We start from the raw sequence: 18,332 nt of genomic DNA, 5'->3' as shown, positions 1-18,332 counted from the left end.
AACAAACAGCCAAAACACTTTTACCAGCTCAAAACACTTTTACAAACAGCCAAAACAATTTTTCCAGCTCAAAACACTTTTACCAGCCAAAACACTTTTACAAACGTCTGAAACACTTTTACCAGCCCAAAAAGCTTTTACAAACAGCCAAAACACTTTTACCAGCCCAAAACACTTTTACAAACGTCTGAAACACTTTTACCACTCCAAAACACTTTTACAAATGACCAAAACACTTTTACAAATGACCAAAAACACTTTTACAAACGTCTGAAACACTTTTACCACTCCAAAACACTTTTACAAATGACCAAAAACACTTTTACAAATGACCAAAAACACTTTTACAAACTGCCAAAACACTTTTACCAGCCCAAAACACTTTTACAAACAACCAAAACACTTTTACAAACAAACAAAACACTTTTACAAATGTCTGAAACACTTTTACTAGCCCAAAAAGCTTTTACAAACAGCCAAAACACTTTTACCAGCCCAAAACACTTTTACAAACGTCTGAAACACTTTTACCAGCCCAAAACACTTTTACAAATGGCCAAAAACACTTTTACAAACAGCTAAAACACTTTTACCAGCCCAAAACACTTTTACAAACAAACAAAACACTTTTACCAGCTCACAGCACCTTTACCAGTCCATAACACTTTTACAAACAAACAAAACACTTTTACAAACAGCCAAAACACTTTTACCAGCTCAAAACACTTTTATAAACAGTCAAAACACTTTTACCAGCTCAAAACACTTTTACAAACAGACCAAAACACTTTTACAAACAGCCCAAAACACTTTTACAAACAGCCCAAACACTTTTACCAGCTCAAACCACTTTTACCAGCCTAAAACACTTTTACCAGCTCAAAACACTTTTACAAACAGCCAAAACACTTTTACCAGCCTAAAACACTTTTACCAGCTCAAAACACTTTTACAAACAGCCAAAACACTTTTACCAGCTCAAAACACTTTTATAAACAGTCAAAACACTTTTACCAGCTCAAAACACTTTTACAAACAGCCAAAACACTTTTACCAGCCTAAAACACTTTTGCCAGCCCAAAACACTTTTACAAACAGCCAAAACACTTTTACCAGCTCAAAACACTTTTACAAACAGCCAAAACACTTTTACCAGCTCAAAACACTTTTATAAACAGTCAAAACACTTTCACCAACTCAAAACACTTTTACAAACAGTCAAAACACTTTTACCAGCTCAAAACACTTTTACAAACGACCAAAACACTTTTACAAACAGCCAAAACACTTTTACCAGCTCAAAAAACCTTTACAAATGGCAAAAACTCTTTTACAAACAGCCAAAACAAATAAAATTAATAATAAATTAGTTTTGCCCTTCTCAGCCACCGTAGATTACAGTGCCCTCACTTTTCAATTCAGACACTCTGAAAAAAAAAAGACTGACATACTTATTAGTGCCAGATAATGTCAATAGGAAGACATTTTGGTCTTAGCCTAATATTAAGCTTCATCATTAATTTATTGGTCCAGATCCTGCCTTAGAAACATAAACATAAACATAAACATAAACATAGAAACATAAAAATCACAGATTGTCAAAAGATGCTTTCACTTCCATGGTGAATGTGACATTTAAAAAAAAAAAGCCTAGGTTGCTGCGAATCATCACCGAAATATACATCCTCATTATTATTAATCCCTTAAAGTCATTTCGACTTGTGGGTAATGTCCTGTGTTTTAAAAAGTGGCATGACATCTGCAATGCAACATTTCATGTCGCATTGCCTAACAACAGACACAACTGGCTGTTCCTCAGAGCCTAAATATGTAGACCATACATTTCAACGACAGGACTGATAAATTACACTGTCTAATAGACAGATCTGGGTCGGTGGATGTCAGGAGAACAGACTGCCTAGTGCCAGCAGTAATGTTTAGTAGAGGAGGGATGATCTTTTGGGTTTTTTGGCTTTGGATAATTTAGGCTAAGTCCTTTAGATCCAGTGAAAGGTGATGTTAATGCATGACTTGACGGCATGGAGGAACTTCTGTGACTTGCATAGAGACCTTAACCCCACTGAACAACTTGATCTCACAGATGCTATATTAATAGACGATCCCATTTATTAGACACATTCCCACACACTCCCTCCTGAATGTAGTGAAAAGTCATCCCAAGAGAGTACAGCCCCAAAGGGACAGAGAGCAAGTCCTATTTAATGCTTATATGTAAGTGTGTTGGTAAGGTGTCCACATACTTATAACATATTTGTGCGTTTGTGTTGTAGTTCGTCCTGTTACTCCCTCAAATTTGACGTTGCTATGGAACACTGACAGAGCCGTCTTTAATTGGCTGAGTGGATATGAGGAAAACACTTCACTCTCACAAAACCTTCGGTACCAGCTCAGCATACAAAGTGACAACCAGGTACGACTACAGCCACCTATTAGAAAAGTTTACTTTCTAGCTGGGGGTGAGGATCCATGGGCCAGGGACCAGAGGCCCAGCCCAGATGGTCCAACACACCATCTTAACCTGGCAACAAATGGGTGAGTTAAATCAGGTGTGCTTGAGCAGGAAAAGCACCCCCGCCAGGACTGGAGGTCCCCATTTGTGGTTGGTGGTGGACCATCTTTAACCTAGCTGTGACAAAATTGTGTGTAAAAACCTCCAGCTGTGTCTAATGCCCTCATACCAGCACCACACACAACCATACCACTACCATATCAGTGTTAGTGCTTTACTGAGAACAACCAACCATCCAAATGTGGTCAGAAACTGACCAATTAGGAATGAGCTAAAGTGTGTAATTGTGCAAATATTGTAGTGGAGCTGTAAAGTAGGACAAGTGCCCACTGAAAAAAGTGTCAGATAGGTGTTTCTAATAAAACGGACGATGAGAGTGTATTTGTATTTTTTTTCAGGTCTTAAATGTCCATCCAGTGCACCCACAAGTGGTTGTGGCAGTGTCTAGGTTTCTGCCTCACAAAGACTACATGGCCCGTGTGCGCTCAGAGCCCAATCAGCAGCATCACAAAGGTGTTTGGAGCCAGTGGGGGCCTGCTGTACATTGGACCACCGGGGCCATACACAGTAAGAAAATTTACAAAAAATGTACTTATTGAAAAAAAATACTTTTCTTCTATCAAATGACTTCGCATACAAGTTTAGATTCAATTAAAGTGTTGTAGCATGTGAGTATACAGTGTATTTGTGTGAGTGTGTGTGTGTGTGTGTGTTTGTTTAGGAGAGACCCAGGGCATGTCTTTCCCCAGTATTTGGTTTGCTCTATTGTGTCTGTTGCCAGTATTGGTCCTTGTGCTTTCATACATCCCATACTCCAGGTGAGTCTCACACTCTCACACACATACATACAGGTTACACAAAGTTGATGTACACTGCTCACAAAGAAAAGGGGAACACCTAAATAACATCCTAGATCTGAATGAATGAAATATTCTCATTGAATACTTTGTTCTGTACAACATTGAATGTGCTGACAACAAAATCACACAGAAATCATCAATGGAAATTAAATTTATTAACCAATGGAGGCCTGGATTTTGGAGTCACACACAACATTAAAGTGGAAAAACACACTACAGGCTGATCCAACTTTGATGTAATGTCCTTAAAACAAGTCAAAATGAGGCTCAGTATTGTGTGTGGCCTCCACTGGCCTGTATGACCTCCCTTCAACGCCTGGGCATGCTCCTGATGAGGTGGCGGATGGTCTCCTGAGGGATCTCCTCCCAGACGTGGACTAAAGCATTGGCCAACTCCTGGACAGTCTGTGGTGCAACGTGACATTGGTGGATGGAGCGAGACATGATGTCCCAGATGTGCTCAATCGGATTCAGGTCTGGGGAACGGGCGAGCCAGTCCATAGCTTCAGTGCCTTCATCTTGCAGGAGCTGTTGACACACTCCAGCCACATGGGGTCTAGCATTGTCCTGCATTAGGAGGAACCCAGGGTTTGATTTACTTGGAGTTATATTGTGTTGTTTAAGTGTTCCCTTTATTTTTTTGAGAAGTGTATAATAGTAAGGATGTGATTTTTGTTGAGGTGGAAAAATGCTCAGATGTGCTTTTTATAAGCCTGTTCGTCATAATAACACAATAACTTCCTTGAATAATTGATCTTGATCAGCCTTCAGGGGGGCGGAGTGTATTTGTTAGAGACTGCCAGACAGAACCACCATATTCACCATCAGTGTAGGACACAGATCAACAACCACACACAGTGACAGTGTCTAGGTCTAGCGGTGGGCAGCCATCACAGCGGCACCTGGGGAGCGGAGGGGGGAAGGGCCTCGCTCAAGAGTCTAACAGTGGCTGCTTTGTATTGTGTATCAAACCCACAACCCTGTCATCAATAACCCGGTGCTCTAACTGATGAGCCACCACTGCCCCCTATCCAAACCCACCGGCCAGCACTTCATTCTACAGCAAGATAATGATCCCAAACATACTTAAGGTCAATCTCAGACTTACAGGAGATATGAAACAGCGTACTAAACATGACTGCTTTACTGCACCTATTATTTCTTAGTCCCAAACATTGTGGTGCTCTAAAATGAGGGGGGCATGGTGGACCTGAAATGTATGCACATCCCCTTAAATAATTGGTCTGGAATGTGTACTTTAATCATGTCTGTTTTGAAACTGTGGAGTGAGCAGAGGGACATGTCCTAAACATGGAACATTATGGAAGGCACTGTATGTTATTCTTAACTGTCACCACGTCTTTTAAAAAAAAAAAAAAAAAAACAGACAGTGCAGATTTAAAGGAAGTGTTATGTTTTTTTACAGGTGGAAGAGGCGTGTATTTATCCCAAGTCCCACTCCATATATCAGGGATTTGAAAGTAAGTCTGAGTCACGCCTTATGTCTTAATTATTTAGTAGTTCCAGTGCTTATGAGGATTATCCATATATATAACGAGGGTGGGGTCACCAGGATTCCATTTGTATGGGCAACTGCATTCACCATGAAAAGGGGTCACATAACATCTGTCTGTCTAATGGAGATTGCATAAGTAAAAGCATGCTAGTGTTTAATTTACAGTAGTGCATATGAGGCAGGACTCAAACACTGCAGAACTATGTACCAGTCTTCATGTATTGGCTATTTGTTATATATGTATATAACAAAAAACGATTACACAAGACAAGTAGACATATTAGACATATACATATACATAGAATAGAATAAATAAATAACATAAAAAAAAACTGAATAAATAAGAAAATATTGCACATACCAAGATTGCACTTTTACAGTGATCATTGCACTTGTTTGTTTGTGTATGTTTTGATCAACAGTCCTGAAGGTCATCATGTGTGTCGTGTTAGTGGGTGTTTAGTAATCCGATGGCTTGTGGGACAAAGCTCTTGTTGAATCTGGCAGTCTTACACCGCCCACAGCGGTCCATGGGTAGGGTGGGTGGGTTCTCTGACTATCCTGAGGGCTCTGTTGAGGCAGCGTGACTAGTAAAGATCTTGAACGGACGAAAGTAAGGATCTAATGACACTCTCTGCCGTCCTCACCACTCTCTGGAGAGCTTTCTGGTCCGAGGTGGTGCAGCAGCCATACTAGACTGGGAGGCTGCTGGTCAGGATGCTCTCAATTGAGCCTCTGTAGAAAGTTGTGAGGATTGGAGGTGGGAGGTTAGCTCTCCTCATCCATCTCAGTGAAGTGAAGTAAAGTGAAGACGCTGCTGAAGACGTGTCCTCTTGACAAGAAAGGTGGCGTGTGTAGGCCACGTCAGGTCATCTGTGAAAACAGAGGGGTGGAAATGCTGCGACTAGGCTAGTATTACCTTACTGCAAACTATCAGGCGGCTATATATATATATATATATATATATATATATATATATATATATGATAAAATGTACAGAGCTACAGGGTTCAAACCATGGAGAAAACTAAAAAAGAAGGATGGATATACATGGTTTTCATTGGACAGCAGCAATCTCAATAATACTAAAACTGCAGAAATAGCTAGATGGTAAAATACGTTTTAAAGGGAAAGGAAAAATTTGCCATTTTAACTTTATTTCCAACATGTTAGCCTCCTACCTTTCAAAGTGATTGTGGTGATGTATGCCTTCAGAAGAAAATCTGTACTGATGCACGCTGCTAATGCTCCAGAACATTTATCTGTTGACGATCAATGGCAGGCAATCTGTTTATTATTGGAGTACTACACTCAATTTGTACCTAGAGACCTTAAAGCTTTAAGTACAGCCAGCTCAGGTTCATCCTCCATCCATCAAGACACATTAGGCAGGTTTTTAGACTCTTCTCTGTCCTGGACTGAATAGCCCCTGGCACGGCCTGGCCGGTCGTTAAACGCAGACTGAAGAACTAAAAAGAGGACCAACAGGAGACTAAGGAGACCAAACCTGCATTTTTCTTGTCAGTTCACACAGAGCTAAAATTCCTAGTCATTATATCTATATCCATTCTAGCGACTATGAAATTAAGTCTCCGCAGTTGTGGTGTTTTTTCCGGTCACAAAACAACAACAACATGTGCTTCTACAGGCTGTTTAGATTTTTTAGACTGACTCAGTGTCCCTCCCCCACAATATTCAGTCCTCACGAGTGTATGTTGGCTATTTGGCTAAGCTAACAGGCAAAGACTGACATGCTTGGATGTCTCTTACTCATGCTTTAATGACACTGGTTGGTTTTTAAGTGTAAACAAGCTTAAAAAGTCAATCCCAGATAACATGACCAGGTGGGGCCTGTATTGTTAGCCCAACTGGGAAGCAGAAGTTTTGTCCATGGGTTCCATGTTTGCGTGGTGGGACCAGGAGGGTTAAATATGGGTCTCAGCTGGGTTGTACACTCCACATGGAGCCTAGATAGGACCTCATGTGAGATTAGAGTGGGCTGTAATGATAGGGCCGATTTGGGAAGCCCAACTGGGTTCCAGTAACAACACATGTACAGGCCCACGGCCCACTCAGAGCCCAGGCCCACCTGGAACCCACCTAGCCCATGTTGGCTGGGATCGTAGGGTCTGTCTGTGCTCTGCACTGAACAAAACCACAGCCCTATCCCGTCCTCTCTCCTAAGACAGCTAATGAGAGCAGTGTTGATTAGTAGGCAGTAGTAAATCGCATAACACTTAAAGCATTCTCTACACCCATGCCAGGAGTGTGTGTGTATTACAGCTGAGGTAAAAGGTTTTTAGGCAATCAGAGTATTGAAAATACACCAAGTCCAAATGTTTGTGGACACCCATTCTAATGTTGCACCCATTGCTGACACAGATGTGCAAATGCCTGTCTAGCTTATCTAGTCTGGAATGATGGTTGGTGCGCCATCTAATACTTATGGGATGAGTTGGGGAGACAATGCAATCAAATCCTCACAACAATGCTCCAAAATGTAGTAGAAAGTCTTAGATAATTGAAATAATTTGTTCAGCAAAAGCAGGATGCCCTCAAACAACAAATGAGCAGTTGTCCCAATATTTTTGTCCATGTAGTGTAGATACACACACTGTATTACACATTGGTGGCTTGGTCATTGAACTAACTTGAATGAGCCTCTGTGTTCTCAGAGCTATGCAATGTTGCCAGGGATTGTGGGTGAGCTGCTACAAGGGGAGGAGTCTCTAAAAATTGAGAGTATGATTGAATATTCCGACGCCGCCTCCCAATCAAGCCCCGCCGGCTACGAGAAGATGAGGAGTGTGTGTGATTCCTCCGAGCGCCCCTTCATCACACCTCCAGCACCGTCCGCCTCACCTGCAGAGCTCAGCTCCAACAGCTGGCTGAGGGATATTGCCACAGTGGAGAGGGGGAGTGTAACCTGCAGTGAGGATTACTGCAGGCTCTCTCACACGGACACTGAACATTCCACGTAGGAGTGGGTGATACTGGTAACAGCCTACCTTTACCAAATGCTAACTGGAGTGTGTTCAGTGCAAGGCTGTTTGTGCCAGGCCGCAAGTGGCAAGCGACAAAAACTCCCAATTTCAGAGAGTTTTTAGACTCCCAGCTGGTAAAGAAGTGGACACTGATGAACACAGGATAGTTTCACTTGCTTCTGCCGTGGCTTGTGTGGGGTTGATGAGAATGAATGATGCAGATGTTAAATTTGTGGCATTTTTTTAAGGTATATTTAAAAATTTCTTCCCAATTTGGATCACCTATTACCCAACCCATAGATATTCTCATGCAATGCACCCGACACCGGGAGAGTAAAGCGACCAGCACACGCCTCCTCAGCCAGCTAGTGCCTTTGATGCAACGTCACTGGGCAACCAACGTGCTCAGAGGAAAGCCCTGGGTACCAGGCTCTGATGCCTTGGGTAGCAGATGCCAGTGCCAGCCAGTAATGCACAGTTGCGCTCTCTTGGGGGCCGCCGGCTGCCGATGACTAGCAGCATGACCAGCATTTGAACTATAGATCCTCTGGTTGTAATAACAGCGCCTTATTCTTCTGGACCACTCAGGGCCCATGGTTAATTTTTTTTCCCCCACTGTATCCATTACAGATGTAGAGAGACATAGATACACTTCAGCAGAACAATACTGTCCATTTTTTTTTAAATGTCATTGTTATGTTTAAACCCAGGCAACTAGACAGCAATGTTGCACTCGGTCTACTGCTGTTAGACGCTTCTATTCTAATGCAAACAAACCTTTATAGTTTTCCTGTATATTGCCTTGCTTACAGTATCACACTATGGTGTGATATATTGTGGAAAGTGTTATCAGGTTTGGGACATTTTTTGTTGTTCCCAGGATGTGATAGAGACTATTTTTAGAGCTGGTTTACGAATAAAGACCTGCTAGCAACTTACCGGACATGTAATGTGTGCCCTCCCCCAGGGTTAATTTGTACTGCAGTGTTCCACAGTTTATTCCATGTCCAACACTTATCCTCTTGCGGTTTCAGTTCAGGAAACAGGTATAATTTTAATTATAATTGTACACCCCTTCCCCTCACCGTCAAAGCTGCAGTAAAGGCTGACTGTGTAGCCAATCCCAGTTGCTAATTACTAATAATCAGTTGTGTTTGTTGACTTTTTTTTTTTTTTTTTTTTTTTTTACAAATGATTGTAAACATTGAGATACTGATTTTGGACGTCTTTTTCTATTATAAAAGTTTTTGTCCCTTTAATATAACATCATGTAACTGTCCTTTAACGTGGCGCCGACCTTTGATAGGTAATAGATATGCTAATTAGCAGCCATGTAAATATTAATGTTAGGTTTCAAAAGAGGTATTGTACAGTTATTTCCTGTGATTACTCTGGAAATCTTTTTACAGAAATAAAGTATTTTGTTTTCAAAATAAAGAAATTTGTAAATTGTATTAAATGGACCCTTTTCACAGGTCAATGCAGTTAGGAAAAAACAAATGGCGGCAAAGCAGGTGAGCCTGCAACCTGCATTGGAAGCAAGGGGCTTTACATGTCTCCAGGTCCTTCCTACTATCTGAAGATTTTTTAGTTATTTAGATCAAATTAGGACTGGTCAAAATATTATTTAATCCTATGCTGTAATCGGTCTTTGACCGATGACGTAATACAGAAGTGAGCTATTTTGGACGTATTCTGTAGTTAACTCTGATTTCTTGTAATTAAAACCAGTGATTTAGTTTCTGGTCAAACCAAGAAAACTGCACCATCCTTAAAGCTTTAAGGCATTTTGCTGTGTTCCTCAGAGCCACATCTCTGAACAACAACAGCCGTCGCTGGCTTTTCATAAATCTTCGACCAAGCACAAGCTAAAATCTAAACAGATCCAGGATATACGAAGGGTATAAAAATTAAAAGTAGATGGTGGTGGTCCGTGTTGTGCTGCCCATCACTTAGTGTTGTTTTTATGTGAAAACAGTCCTATGGCATCTTAAAAGCTTGGGCACCCTGCTCAAGATTTCAGTTACTACAAATGGTTAAGGATTTAAAAGATGATTTCCAAAAACTGATTTCCAAAAGATCAAACCGTTTAAGCAAGATTAGCGTATTTGTGTTTTGTACAATTTTAGAGTAAAAAGGAAAAGCACAACTACTTAAAACTTTTACCAGGGACTTCTTACCAGGGTCTCACTAGCTTAAATAAAGAATGGCCAGGTGATGTAAATTTCACAGCTTTATAAAAACTGACTCCTCAAACACTGACCCAACAGATTAGCAGCAATGAGCTTAAGGGATGGAAAATGGACGAAGATGAAGAGAGGATGGCTTCTACAGGATGCACGACCCTTAACACCTCAAAATCCACAATGTAGTACCTCAAGAGGTGCAAGGTGAAGGTTTTGCCATGGCACTCACAGAGCCCAGACCTAAACAGAACTGAACATCTGCAGATAGACCCCAAAAGACCAGTGCAGCAACATGGCCCAAGAAACTTTTTACTTGGAAGAATGGGCAAACATCCCCCAAATCAGCGGTAAGAAAAAGGTTTTTATGGCCTATGCAGGATGCTCCTTTCTATTTTTTTTGTTATTTTGAAACCATAAAGCACAGAAATAATAATATTTATTATTAATATTATATATATATATATATATATATATATATATATATATATATATATATATATATATATATATTCATATTCATATATATTCTCCCTTTGTCTGCACAACTGCAGATTCTCAAAATAATAGTTTCTACTGTTATCTATGATTTCTGGAAATAGCTGTCACAGTATGATCTGGCAAGTCACTGTGATGTAGTGTAAGGTCTTACAGCCTGTATTTCAAGATCGATAAGCTTGTGTTCAATTTCTTGTCAAGACTGTCAGTCTGTGCTATTGAGGCGGGATTGGTTTTGTAGAAAGAGTTTTATTAAACCAACAAAGAGCGCAGGACACGTGTTCCCATCATCGACAAACCAACAAAAACAAACAAAAGCTATCCGGGTGAATCAACGCAGGGCGACCCTACGATGATTCCAAATTTGCAATTAATCACAATTTTAACCATTGTTAGAGTGCATCCTAGTGGCAACCACTTGGTGCAGACTAACAGCCAAATTACTTGTTGCTGAATAAACTCTTACCGTATTTGTTTGGACTCTGAAGAGTTAAGAGCCGAGCGCTCCTAATTTTATCATGAACAAACAGCTCCCGAGATCAAGTAAGCTGGACATGAGCAAAACTGGTCTCAGCAGTCATGAGGCACTGTTTCACTCACTCTCACACAGTAACGTGGTAGAGATCAACCAGCCTGACCAGAGCCACTGAATGTGAGTAACCATGTGTGCGCACACGCACTTGCACACACATACATACATAAATTCATTCACTCTCACACACTCACCCGCACACAGTCATGAAGGAAAATGACCCAGAAAGGTAAATTTAACATTAAAATAAGACAAAACATACATGCTCACATTTTCATTCACAGCACCCGCACTGAAAGTTAAGAATATCAATCCAAAGAAAGTCACTCCTGGTTTGCTTCAACTGAAAAATAAAGCCCGTTTCGGATTGGTGGGTTTTGGCCTGTAAGAAAGCAGGGGGCAGAGGAGAGGAGAGGCTGTGGTTTTTGAGACATTACAATCAGGGGTGGAGCCTGAGGAGGTTGGGACAGATGGCACAGACATCGCATAGAGTCCTTTCAGTCCCAGCATAAGAAGAGAAAGAAGATAGGAAAAAAAAAACAAAAGGAAAAAAAAAAAAAAAAAAAAAAAAAAAAAAAATGTTGACACATTCCCTCCATCTATCCATTCTTCCATCCATCACATCTATGAGGGAGAGAATTTTTTGGCTTGTGCTCGGACTCTCTTCTCGTACTCCACTCTGTTCTGACTGAAAATACAAAATACCACCACACATTAAGAAACTGTTTAGAATTAAAATTAGTAAGCAATTGAGATTACGCATGGGTGTCTCACCAGTATATGGTATAAGCCTCTGCCTGGGCTGGGTCCTGAATGTTAGGCTCGTTTAAAAGCTCCTGGATGCCCAACAGAATCTACAGAAGACACAAACATTTCAAATAAATCACAAAGAAAAACAATCCCTTAAAATGATCTTCCTGTACTTCACGGTTTAAACGAAACAGACACAGTTAGTTTACAATGTGCTGGCCACTGATGCAAAAAGGACTATTCTATTCCATCAATCATTCAGCAAAGACCCAGGTCTTAAAGCATGGGTGTGTCTAATCTTATCGGCAAAGGGTCGGTGTTATGGCAGATTTTCACTGCAGCCAAACAAGTGGAATCTGGTATCGCTGCTGGTTGATTCGAATAAAAAAAAAAAAAACTGCGGCCACACCAGCCCTCTGTGGATAAGATTGGATACCCCTGTCTTATAGGATTCACATCATGAAAATCCAAGTTAAGAAAACTGCACAAATTAGTAGGTGTACAGTTGTTCACAATGAAGTGCTCAATCTTGACTGGACCTCCTGTTTGGTGTTCATTTTAATCCAAATATCAGACCTTAATTAGCTTGTTTGGGCTATAGGCAGCCGTAGATTGTGCAAATGTCAAATGTATACATTTATAAATTCTCTGACACCTCAAATTTTGGCACAACACTTATCAGCCATGGGCTAAGCAGCAAATGTTTTGCCATGGTGCCACAGCTCCCCCAACCTAGATACTGAAAAACAGTGGACCTCAAAGGAGCAACGCATGAAAAATTAAGAATCCCAGAATTATACATATTTTGCAAGGTAAGAAAAGGGAAAAAAAGCAATCTTAGCTGTTTACTAGATGTGATACTTGTCAAATGAAAACAAGTAATGAGCATGTAGAGTACCCAAACGTTTGCCTTAGGCTCTCTACCTTTGTTATTCTGAAAGCGTACAAGACGAACATTTTTTTTTTTTTTTTTTTTTTTAGAAATGTGCAATCTCAACCTTCAGAACCTTTAACTTGCATTCTGCCATTTCACTGTAACAAAGTTTGACTAGGAGTGCCCAATGCCATGGTATAAAAGGTTGCTTTACTTGTGGTAACATGCAAGGGAAATAGTGTGTCTGCTATACTGACACAAACGGAGTTTGTTCCAGGCTCAGCTTAGCAGTTTTTCCATACTGCCTCAAAAACACCTGATTCAACTCATCAGATGATTAGAAAAGCTTTTATTTTAAAAACTGAGAGGTTTGCACTCCTTATCTTTGGACTCTTTCACTGCTCCCAACACACCTGATTCAGCTAATCAGCCCATTAACAAGCCCTTTCAGAATTTTAGGGGGTGTGTTAAAGCAGGAAGACCTCTGAAATGTGCAGGTTGTCTCCAGAAAAAAAAAAAAAAAAAAAAGTACAAATATATATGCATCTCCACCATCTTTAAAAGCTGGCTAAAATGTTAAACCCTCTCGTTTATTCATTTCATATTCATTTCACCTAATACTTCATGCATTCTGCAAAAACATCCAGGTTACCTGTTTGATTGTGATAGCAGGTCTCCAGTCTTTATCCTCCTCTAGGATAGAGAGACAAACGGTTCCTGACGGGTACACATTAGGATGAAACAGTGGAGGCTCAAATTTACCTGAGAAGAGAAACAGAATTAAAAAAAAAAAAATCACAAGCCACTACTTATTTGCACTGGTCTAGAAGTAAATACAATATAACTGTGTGTGATTCCAGATTACACTATGTTTTCTAGCTAGAAAAGGCAAATTAATAAGAGTTCTCCCATAACACACATGGCTTTGTGTAACTGGCTACAAATTCTGATCTAGAGCCTAGCAGTTTTTGCGTTATTTTTTTTTTTAATTCTCCCTCACAAAACTGGCACATTGTTACAGGCTTATTTTTTATTGTCAAAGAAAGTGGATAAACACTTGTGGGCCAATGACAGTACTGTGCAGGTAGATGTACACCAGCAAAATAGAATTGAGCACAGACAGCACAAGAGATCTAGTTAAAAGTGTACATGTAAAAGTATACATTAGAGGTGGTGAAAATGTTGATTCTTGGATGCATCTGTGTACAAATCTGAAACAATTCATAAATGTCAAAAATCGATTTTCTAAAATTTAACTGATGACTTAATGTTGATGGAAGGCAAAATGGTGGACTTCAGAAGAGCGGAAGGGCAGGGACTGTCTGTGGTGTGAACAAAGATGCACAAGATGGATGAGCGAGAAATCCAACTGCCACCCCTGGAGTTACATGCTAGTGTATAGAAATAGGGCTGCACAATATTTGAAAAAAACGACATTGGAATATTTTGTTGTTCTGCAATATATATTGTGATACAAGAATCATAACAGATTTCTCCAGAAGTCAGTGATCCAACATGTCATGATAAATTCTAAACAGTGCGAACAGTTGTAGAATGATACAATAATTTCATTTGCCTTGTGTGACATTGCACAACCTGTGATGTGACTATTGTGAACACACCCATTGCAACGACTCTGCTGAAAAGATATATTGTGCAGCTCTATATGGAAGCAGTGGTTGGTTCTGTTTGGCAGCAACTTCAACCGAGCGTTTTTTGTTGCTGGCAACCATCGAGCAGGCGACGTCAAAGCTTCCACCCAAAACATAAAGGGCAAAAGTTTTATTGTCAAAGAGAACCAGGGCCTTCACGCCATGTTACACTCTTTAGAGCAGACATACAGCAGCATCCCATATCAAAGATCTTTTACTGACACAGTGACCCCCACACTCTACAGTGTGACCAAAAGTGAAGTTGTGGAATCTCTACAGAATACATGAAAAATAGTTGTGGACATGTATTAGCACAGAATTACACAAAGTGAGGACAATGCAATTTCAGTTCTGAATGTAATTGGGTGCAAATCTGGCCGCGTTTTTAACAAAGCTAACACGTGGAGTTCCAACAGTGAATGCCCCAGCACTGCAGACTAGTAAGCTTGTAGTTGCACCTATGAGGACACAATCCTTGCCAAACCTGTAGTAAACAAAGCCCTTGTGCATGTGTGTCAAACTCACATTTTGGGGGTGATGAGGGGTAATCATCTTTGAAGAGCATCCTTAACTTAAACAGACCTCCCTCCCAAGGAGTCTACAAACGAGACAGGAAAGTGTTCAAGACCAACAGAAAAACACTTAAACATGATAGTTGTTTGGGGGAGAAGGGAGGAGAGCGAGAGAGAGAGAGAGAGCCGTACCCCTTTCTTCCCAGGAATGGCACATTCCCAATTCATCAGATTCATTGTACCATCAGGGTTCTTAGTTGGTACAGCAACAAAGCCCTAGAGAAGAACATTAAAATATGGTTCATTACTGAATGAAAAATGCATGCATGTGCCTACTTTTCTCCACAGCGAATACATGAAGATGTTAATGACTATCTGACGATCAACCAAACGTTCCTTTTTACCAACCAGCAAATTAGCTACACCATCACATCATGAATTGTTTCCACTTGTTCATTTCTCCATTACAGAATAGCGTAAAGCCAAATCCATTCAGCAGCACACAGTCATACTTTTCACTACTTCATAATGTTTTTTAAATAAATTATCTGACAATACAGATGCCTAGGTGTTATGGCTGCAATGCTGGCATACAGCCTAGCAGTTTCCTAATGTTGATGCTGAGCATCGTTAAAAGAGATTATCTAAGACAACTAATAGTATGGTGATGGTAAAGTCAGCCTATGTATTTATGCACAAAGGAAGGCATGATTTTTCTTTGTCAATCAAAGCAGGTCTACAGTTTGTCACAAACTTATTAATGATCATAGAAAGTGGGTTAACACTTTGGTGGTAGTGGTAGTACCAGTGGCAGTATTATGCAGACAGATGTACACCAGCAAAAGCCTAGCGAGCAGGAGAGCACAGTAGATATGAACTGCTTAGCAGTGTTGTGCTACATGCAAGCTTTCACACTACTGTTGCATCAGTACTATACACAATTTATAAACCCTTCTTTATGCAAAGGTAACAACTATCAACCTAGAGAGTATCTAAAAAACAAAAAAAAAAAAAAAAAAAAAAAAAAAAACACAGACAGACTCACAAAAGGGTGGTCTTTCCTCCAAGCTTTACGCTCTTGTGCAAGTCGACTGAGAGCAATGCCAGACATGACCACTGATCCTATAGGGAAGAAAAAGCAAAATTAAATATTTTTTTTTCATTTAAATGGTCAAAAACTGCTCTTCAAACTTTTTAAATTAAGATAAGTAATTTTCTATATCATATATACTACTATATATACACTTTTATAAGTGACAAATGGGTTGTTTAATACTATACAGGAATGAAGATAAAACATAAATGATGGCACTTTACTATAGGAGTTAAATTATTTTGCTTATGATCATAGTTTAATCAAATACAAAAAAAAACACCTCTGTTCCAAATATTGTCTATAATCGCAATATTATTGTGATAACACTTTACAAGATGTACAGATACATCCTGCACCTGTGCACGCTATCAGAGAGAATAGTAAAAGTTGAAAGCGGCTCAATCGTGGCAAAAACCAACCAACAATCTGGTTTATCTAGCTGATAGGTTTAAAAACAGCACCTGCAGCTCAGCATACCTGATCATAGAAAGAAGGTGCAAGTTCGTTTGGACACATGCTCCATAACTACATTACCCAGATAACATGATACCCTGTATTGGCCCCACATACGGAGGCTCACCACGGTCAGTGATGGGACGAGGACGGCTAAAATATCCCCATCTGGGTTATCCACTGCACTTGTGGTCTAGATGGGACCCATGTGGGATTAGGGTGGGTTGTAATAACGGGGCCCATTTGGGAAGTCCAACTGGGTCTAAGTAACACCACATGTACAAACCCACCTTCCACCCATGTGAGCTTCACACGAGCTGGGTTGGCTGGGTCTCCACACTTCCAACCAAAACAAAACACTGAGTCAAACAGTGAGACTGGATGTGAGGTGTGTGTGTGTTCACACTACAGCTACTACTGAAGACCACGGTTTCATGCTCATGTCGGAACTCTTCATATTTAAATATCCATCCAGCGACACCTGAACCCTCGTCCCATCAGAGCTGCCTGCGTTCCCTTCGGGTCTCCCACCTAACGTTGGAGAAGCTGCCTGCACACCAAGCACTAGCTGGTGCTACATAGATAGCTACTGAAGATTAGTAACGACGGACCACTTTATTTTAACAACAACAACAACAACAACAACAACAACAACCAAGAACAAACACCGCCGTGCGTTACAGGCTGAGTGACCACAGACCAGTTAGCTAGCCGGGGTTCCTGAGGCGCTCCGGAGACACAAACTTCTGAGCGGCAGCGTTGCTAAAATGACCGTTAATGACCGTAAATACGTGATTTATCATTCCTGAACAATAGAGACTTCCTCGAACGGGTCTTATGTGCTTTCTTCCTACATCGCAGCAGCTTGAATTTGACGCGAACAGTGACTCTAGCTAGCTACCTCTCAGAAAGCGAGAGGGGAGAAGTTCGTTAGACCCCGGTGGGAAGAGTAACCGGGGGTCGTTTCGCCGAACGTTGCGTTCAAACGAGGCTGGAACGCCGCTCGCGACCGCGCGGGACAAAGAAACGAGTTCTGACACGAGCGAGCGAACGCGCGCTCATTCACGCTGAAACACACACACACACACACACACACACACACACACACACACACAAACGACAAAATAGAAACAAAAACCAAAATATTAAAAAAAAAAATTACAGCGAAGCCAACCCTCCGCCGCACGCGACCGTTTCATAAAGAGGAGAACCCGAAAGCGCGCGAGCTGTGAACAAGCTTACCACTGCGTGACTTTCTAGACTCTTCGGCTAGAACCGTGCCAGACTCGGGCCAAAGTGTATAAAAAATAAAAAAATAAACCCGGTCAAGTTTTTTCCCTCTCGAAGAGGCATCCGTTCTGAACCGGACTAAGTAGGACCACTGGTCTTACACCACCGCCGCCGCCGCCGCTGCCGCCGCCTGAGAGCAACACTGACACTTACACGGTTTACTGAGGTTGTCTCTGTGTTTTTTTTTACACTCTTAATCCAGTCGACGACTAAATCTATTCCAAATGCGACGAAACCTCGCGTGTTAAAGTGTAATTCGCCGTTTTTACGTTAGATGCGGACATTTAAGACAGGCATTTGCGTAGACCGTTGAGGATTTAAAGGGGCCGCACACACGAAACACATAAATTGTGCCAGAAAATACGAATATAAAGTTTATTCTTTTCGATTTTTCATTTTGTAAAATAATACCTGAATATACCAAATTCAGTCCCTTAACGTCTGTACAGAAAGCCTTAATCACTATGGCAACGCTCAGCCACACAGAGCAGGTCGCTAGAGGGCAGCACTGCACTATTTTAAGACCCTACTTCTGTTGTAGGGCACTCATTTCTTAGTGACCGAAACGTAAAGGGCACTAGATTTCAGACACAGCTGTTATC

General features: G+C 40.9%; 2 protein-coding genes across 4 annotated transcripts in view; one reads left to right on the top strand and one right to left on the bottom strand.

The window, feature by feature from the left end:
* Nucleotides 1-9,246, top strand: part of LOC140555648 (interleukin-21 receptor) — a 13,992-nt gene extending 4,746 nt beyond the window's left edge. Inside the window, exons 5-9 of the mRNA XM_072678934.1 lie at nt 2,292-2,431; nt 2,929-3,097; nt 3,252-3,348; nt 4,817-4,871; nt 7,582-9,246. Coding sequence (XP_072535035.1) covers nt 2,292-2,431; nt 2,929-3,097; nt 3,252-3,348; nt 4,817-4,871; nt 7,582-7,887 — 767 coding nt within the window. The 3' untranslated portion in view covers nt 7,888-9,246. The remainder of the gene's footprint in view (nt 1-2,291; nt 2,432-2,928; nt 3,098-3,251; nt 3,349-4,816; nt 4,872-7,581) is intronic.
* Nucleotides 9,247-10,800: 1,554 nt separating this feature from the next.
* Nucleotides 10,801-17,807, bottom strand: ube2ib (ubiquitin-conjugating enzyme E2Ib). 3 transcript variants are annotated; one of them, XM_072678932.1, is made up of 7 exons: nt 17,683-17,807; nt 15,937-16,013; nt 15,084-15,167; nt 14,905-14,977; nt 13,380-13,489; nt 11,878-11,957; nt 10,801-11,791 (listed from the first exon to the last, which is right to left on the bottom strand). In XM_072678932.1, the coding sequence occupies exons 2-7, from the start codon at nt 16,000-16,002 to the stop codon at nt 11,728-11,730; spliced, it is 477 nt and encodes a 158-aa protein (XP_072535033.1). In that variant the 5' UTR covers nt 16,003-16,013; nt 17,683-17,807; the 3' UTR covers nt 10,801-11,727. The 3 variants fall into 3 exon arrangements, with proteins under 3 accessions (XP_072535033.1, XP_072535034.1, XP_072535032.1); XM_072678933.1 differs by lacking the exon at nt 17,683-17,807 and adding an exon at nt 17,342-17,429; XM_072678931.1 differs by lacking the exon at nt 17,683-17,807 and adding an exon at nt 16,731-17,317.
* Between the last annotated feature and the right edge of the window lie 525 nt (nt 17,808-18,332).

This window comes from Salminus brasiliensis, chromosome 5 (assembly GCF_030463535.1).
Source record: "Salminus brasiliensis chromosome 5, fSalBra1.hap2, whole genome shotgun sequence".
Classification (NCBI taxonomy): domain Eukaryota; kingdom Metazoa; phylum Chordata; class Actinopteri; order Characiformes; family Bryconidae; genus Salminus; species Salminus brasiliensis.
The sequence above is the reverse complement of the archived record's forward strand: the minus strand, read 5'-3'. Positions and strand labels throughout refer to the sequence as shown.

Bases quoted from the DNA above. Each gene is read 5' to 3' on its own strand.
- ube2ib (XM_072678932.1), bottom strand. From the start codon at position 16,002: ATGTCTGGCATTGCTCTCAGTCGACTTGCACAAGAGCGTAAAGCTTGG. The intron at 15,168-15,936 runs GTGAGTCTGTCT...GTTCTTCTCTAG, and splicing joins GGAGGAAAGACCACCCTTTT to GGCTTTGTTGCTGTACCAAC. The intron at 11,958-13,379 runs GTAACCTGGATG...TGTCTTCTGTAG, and splicing joins CTGCTATCACAATCAAACAG to ATTCTGTTGGGCATCCAGGA.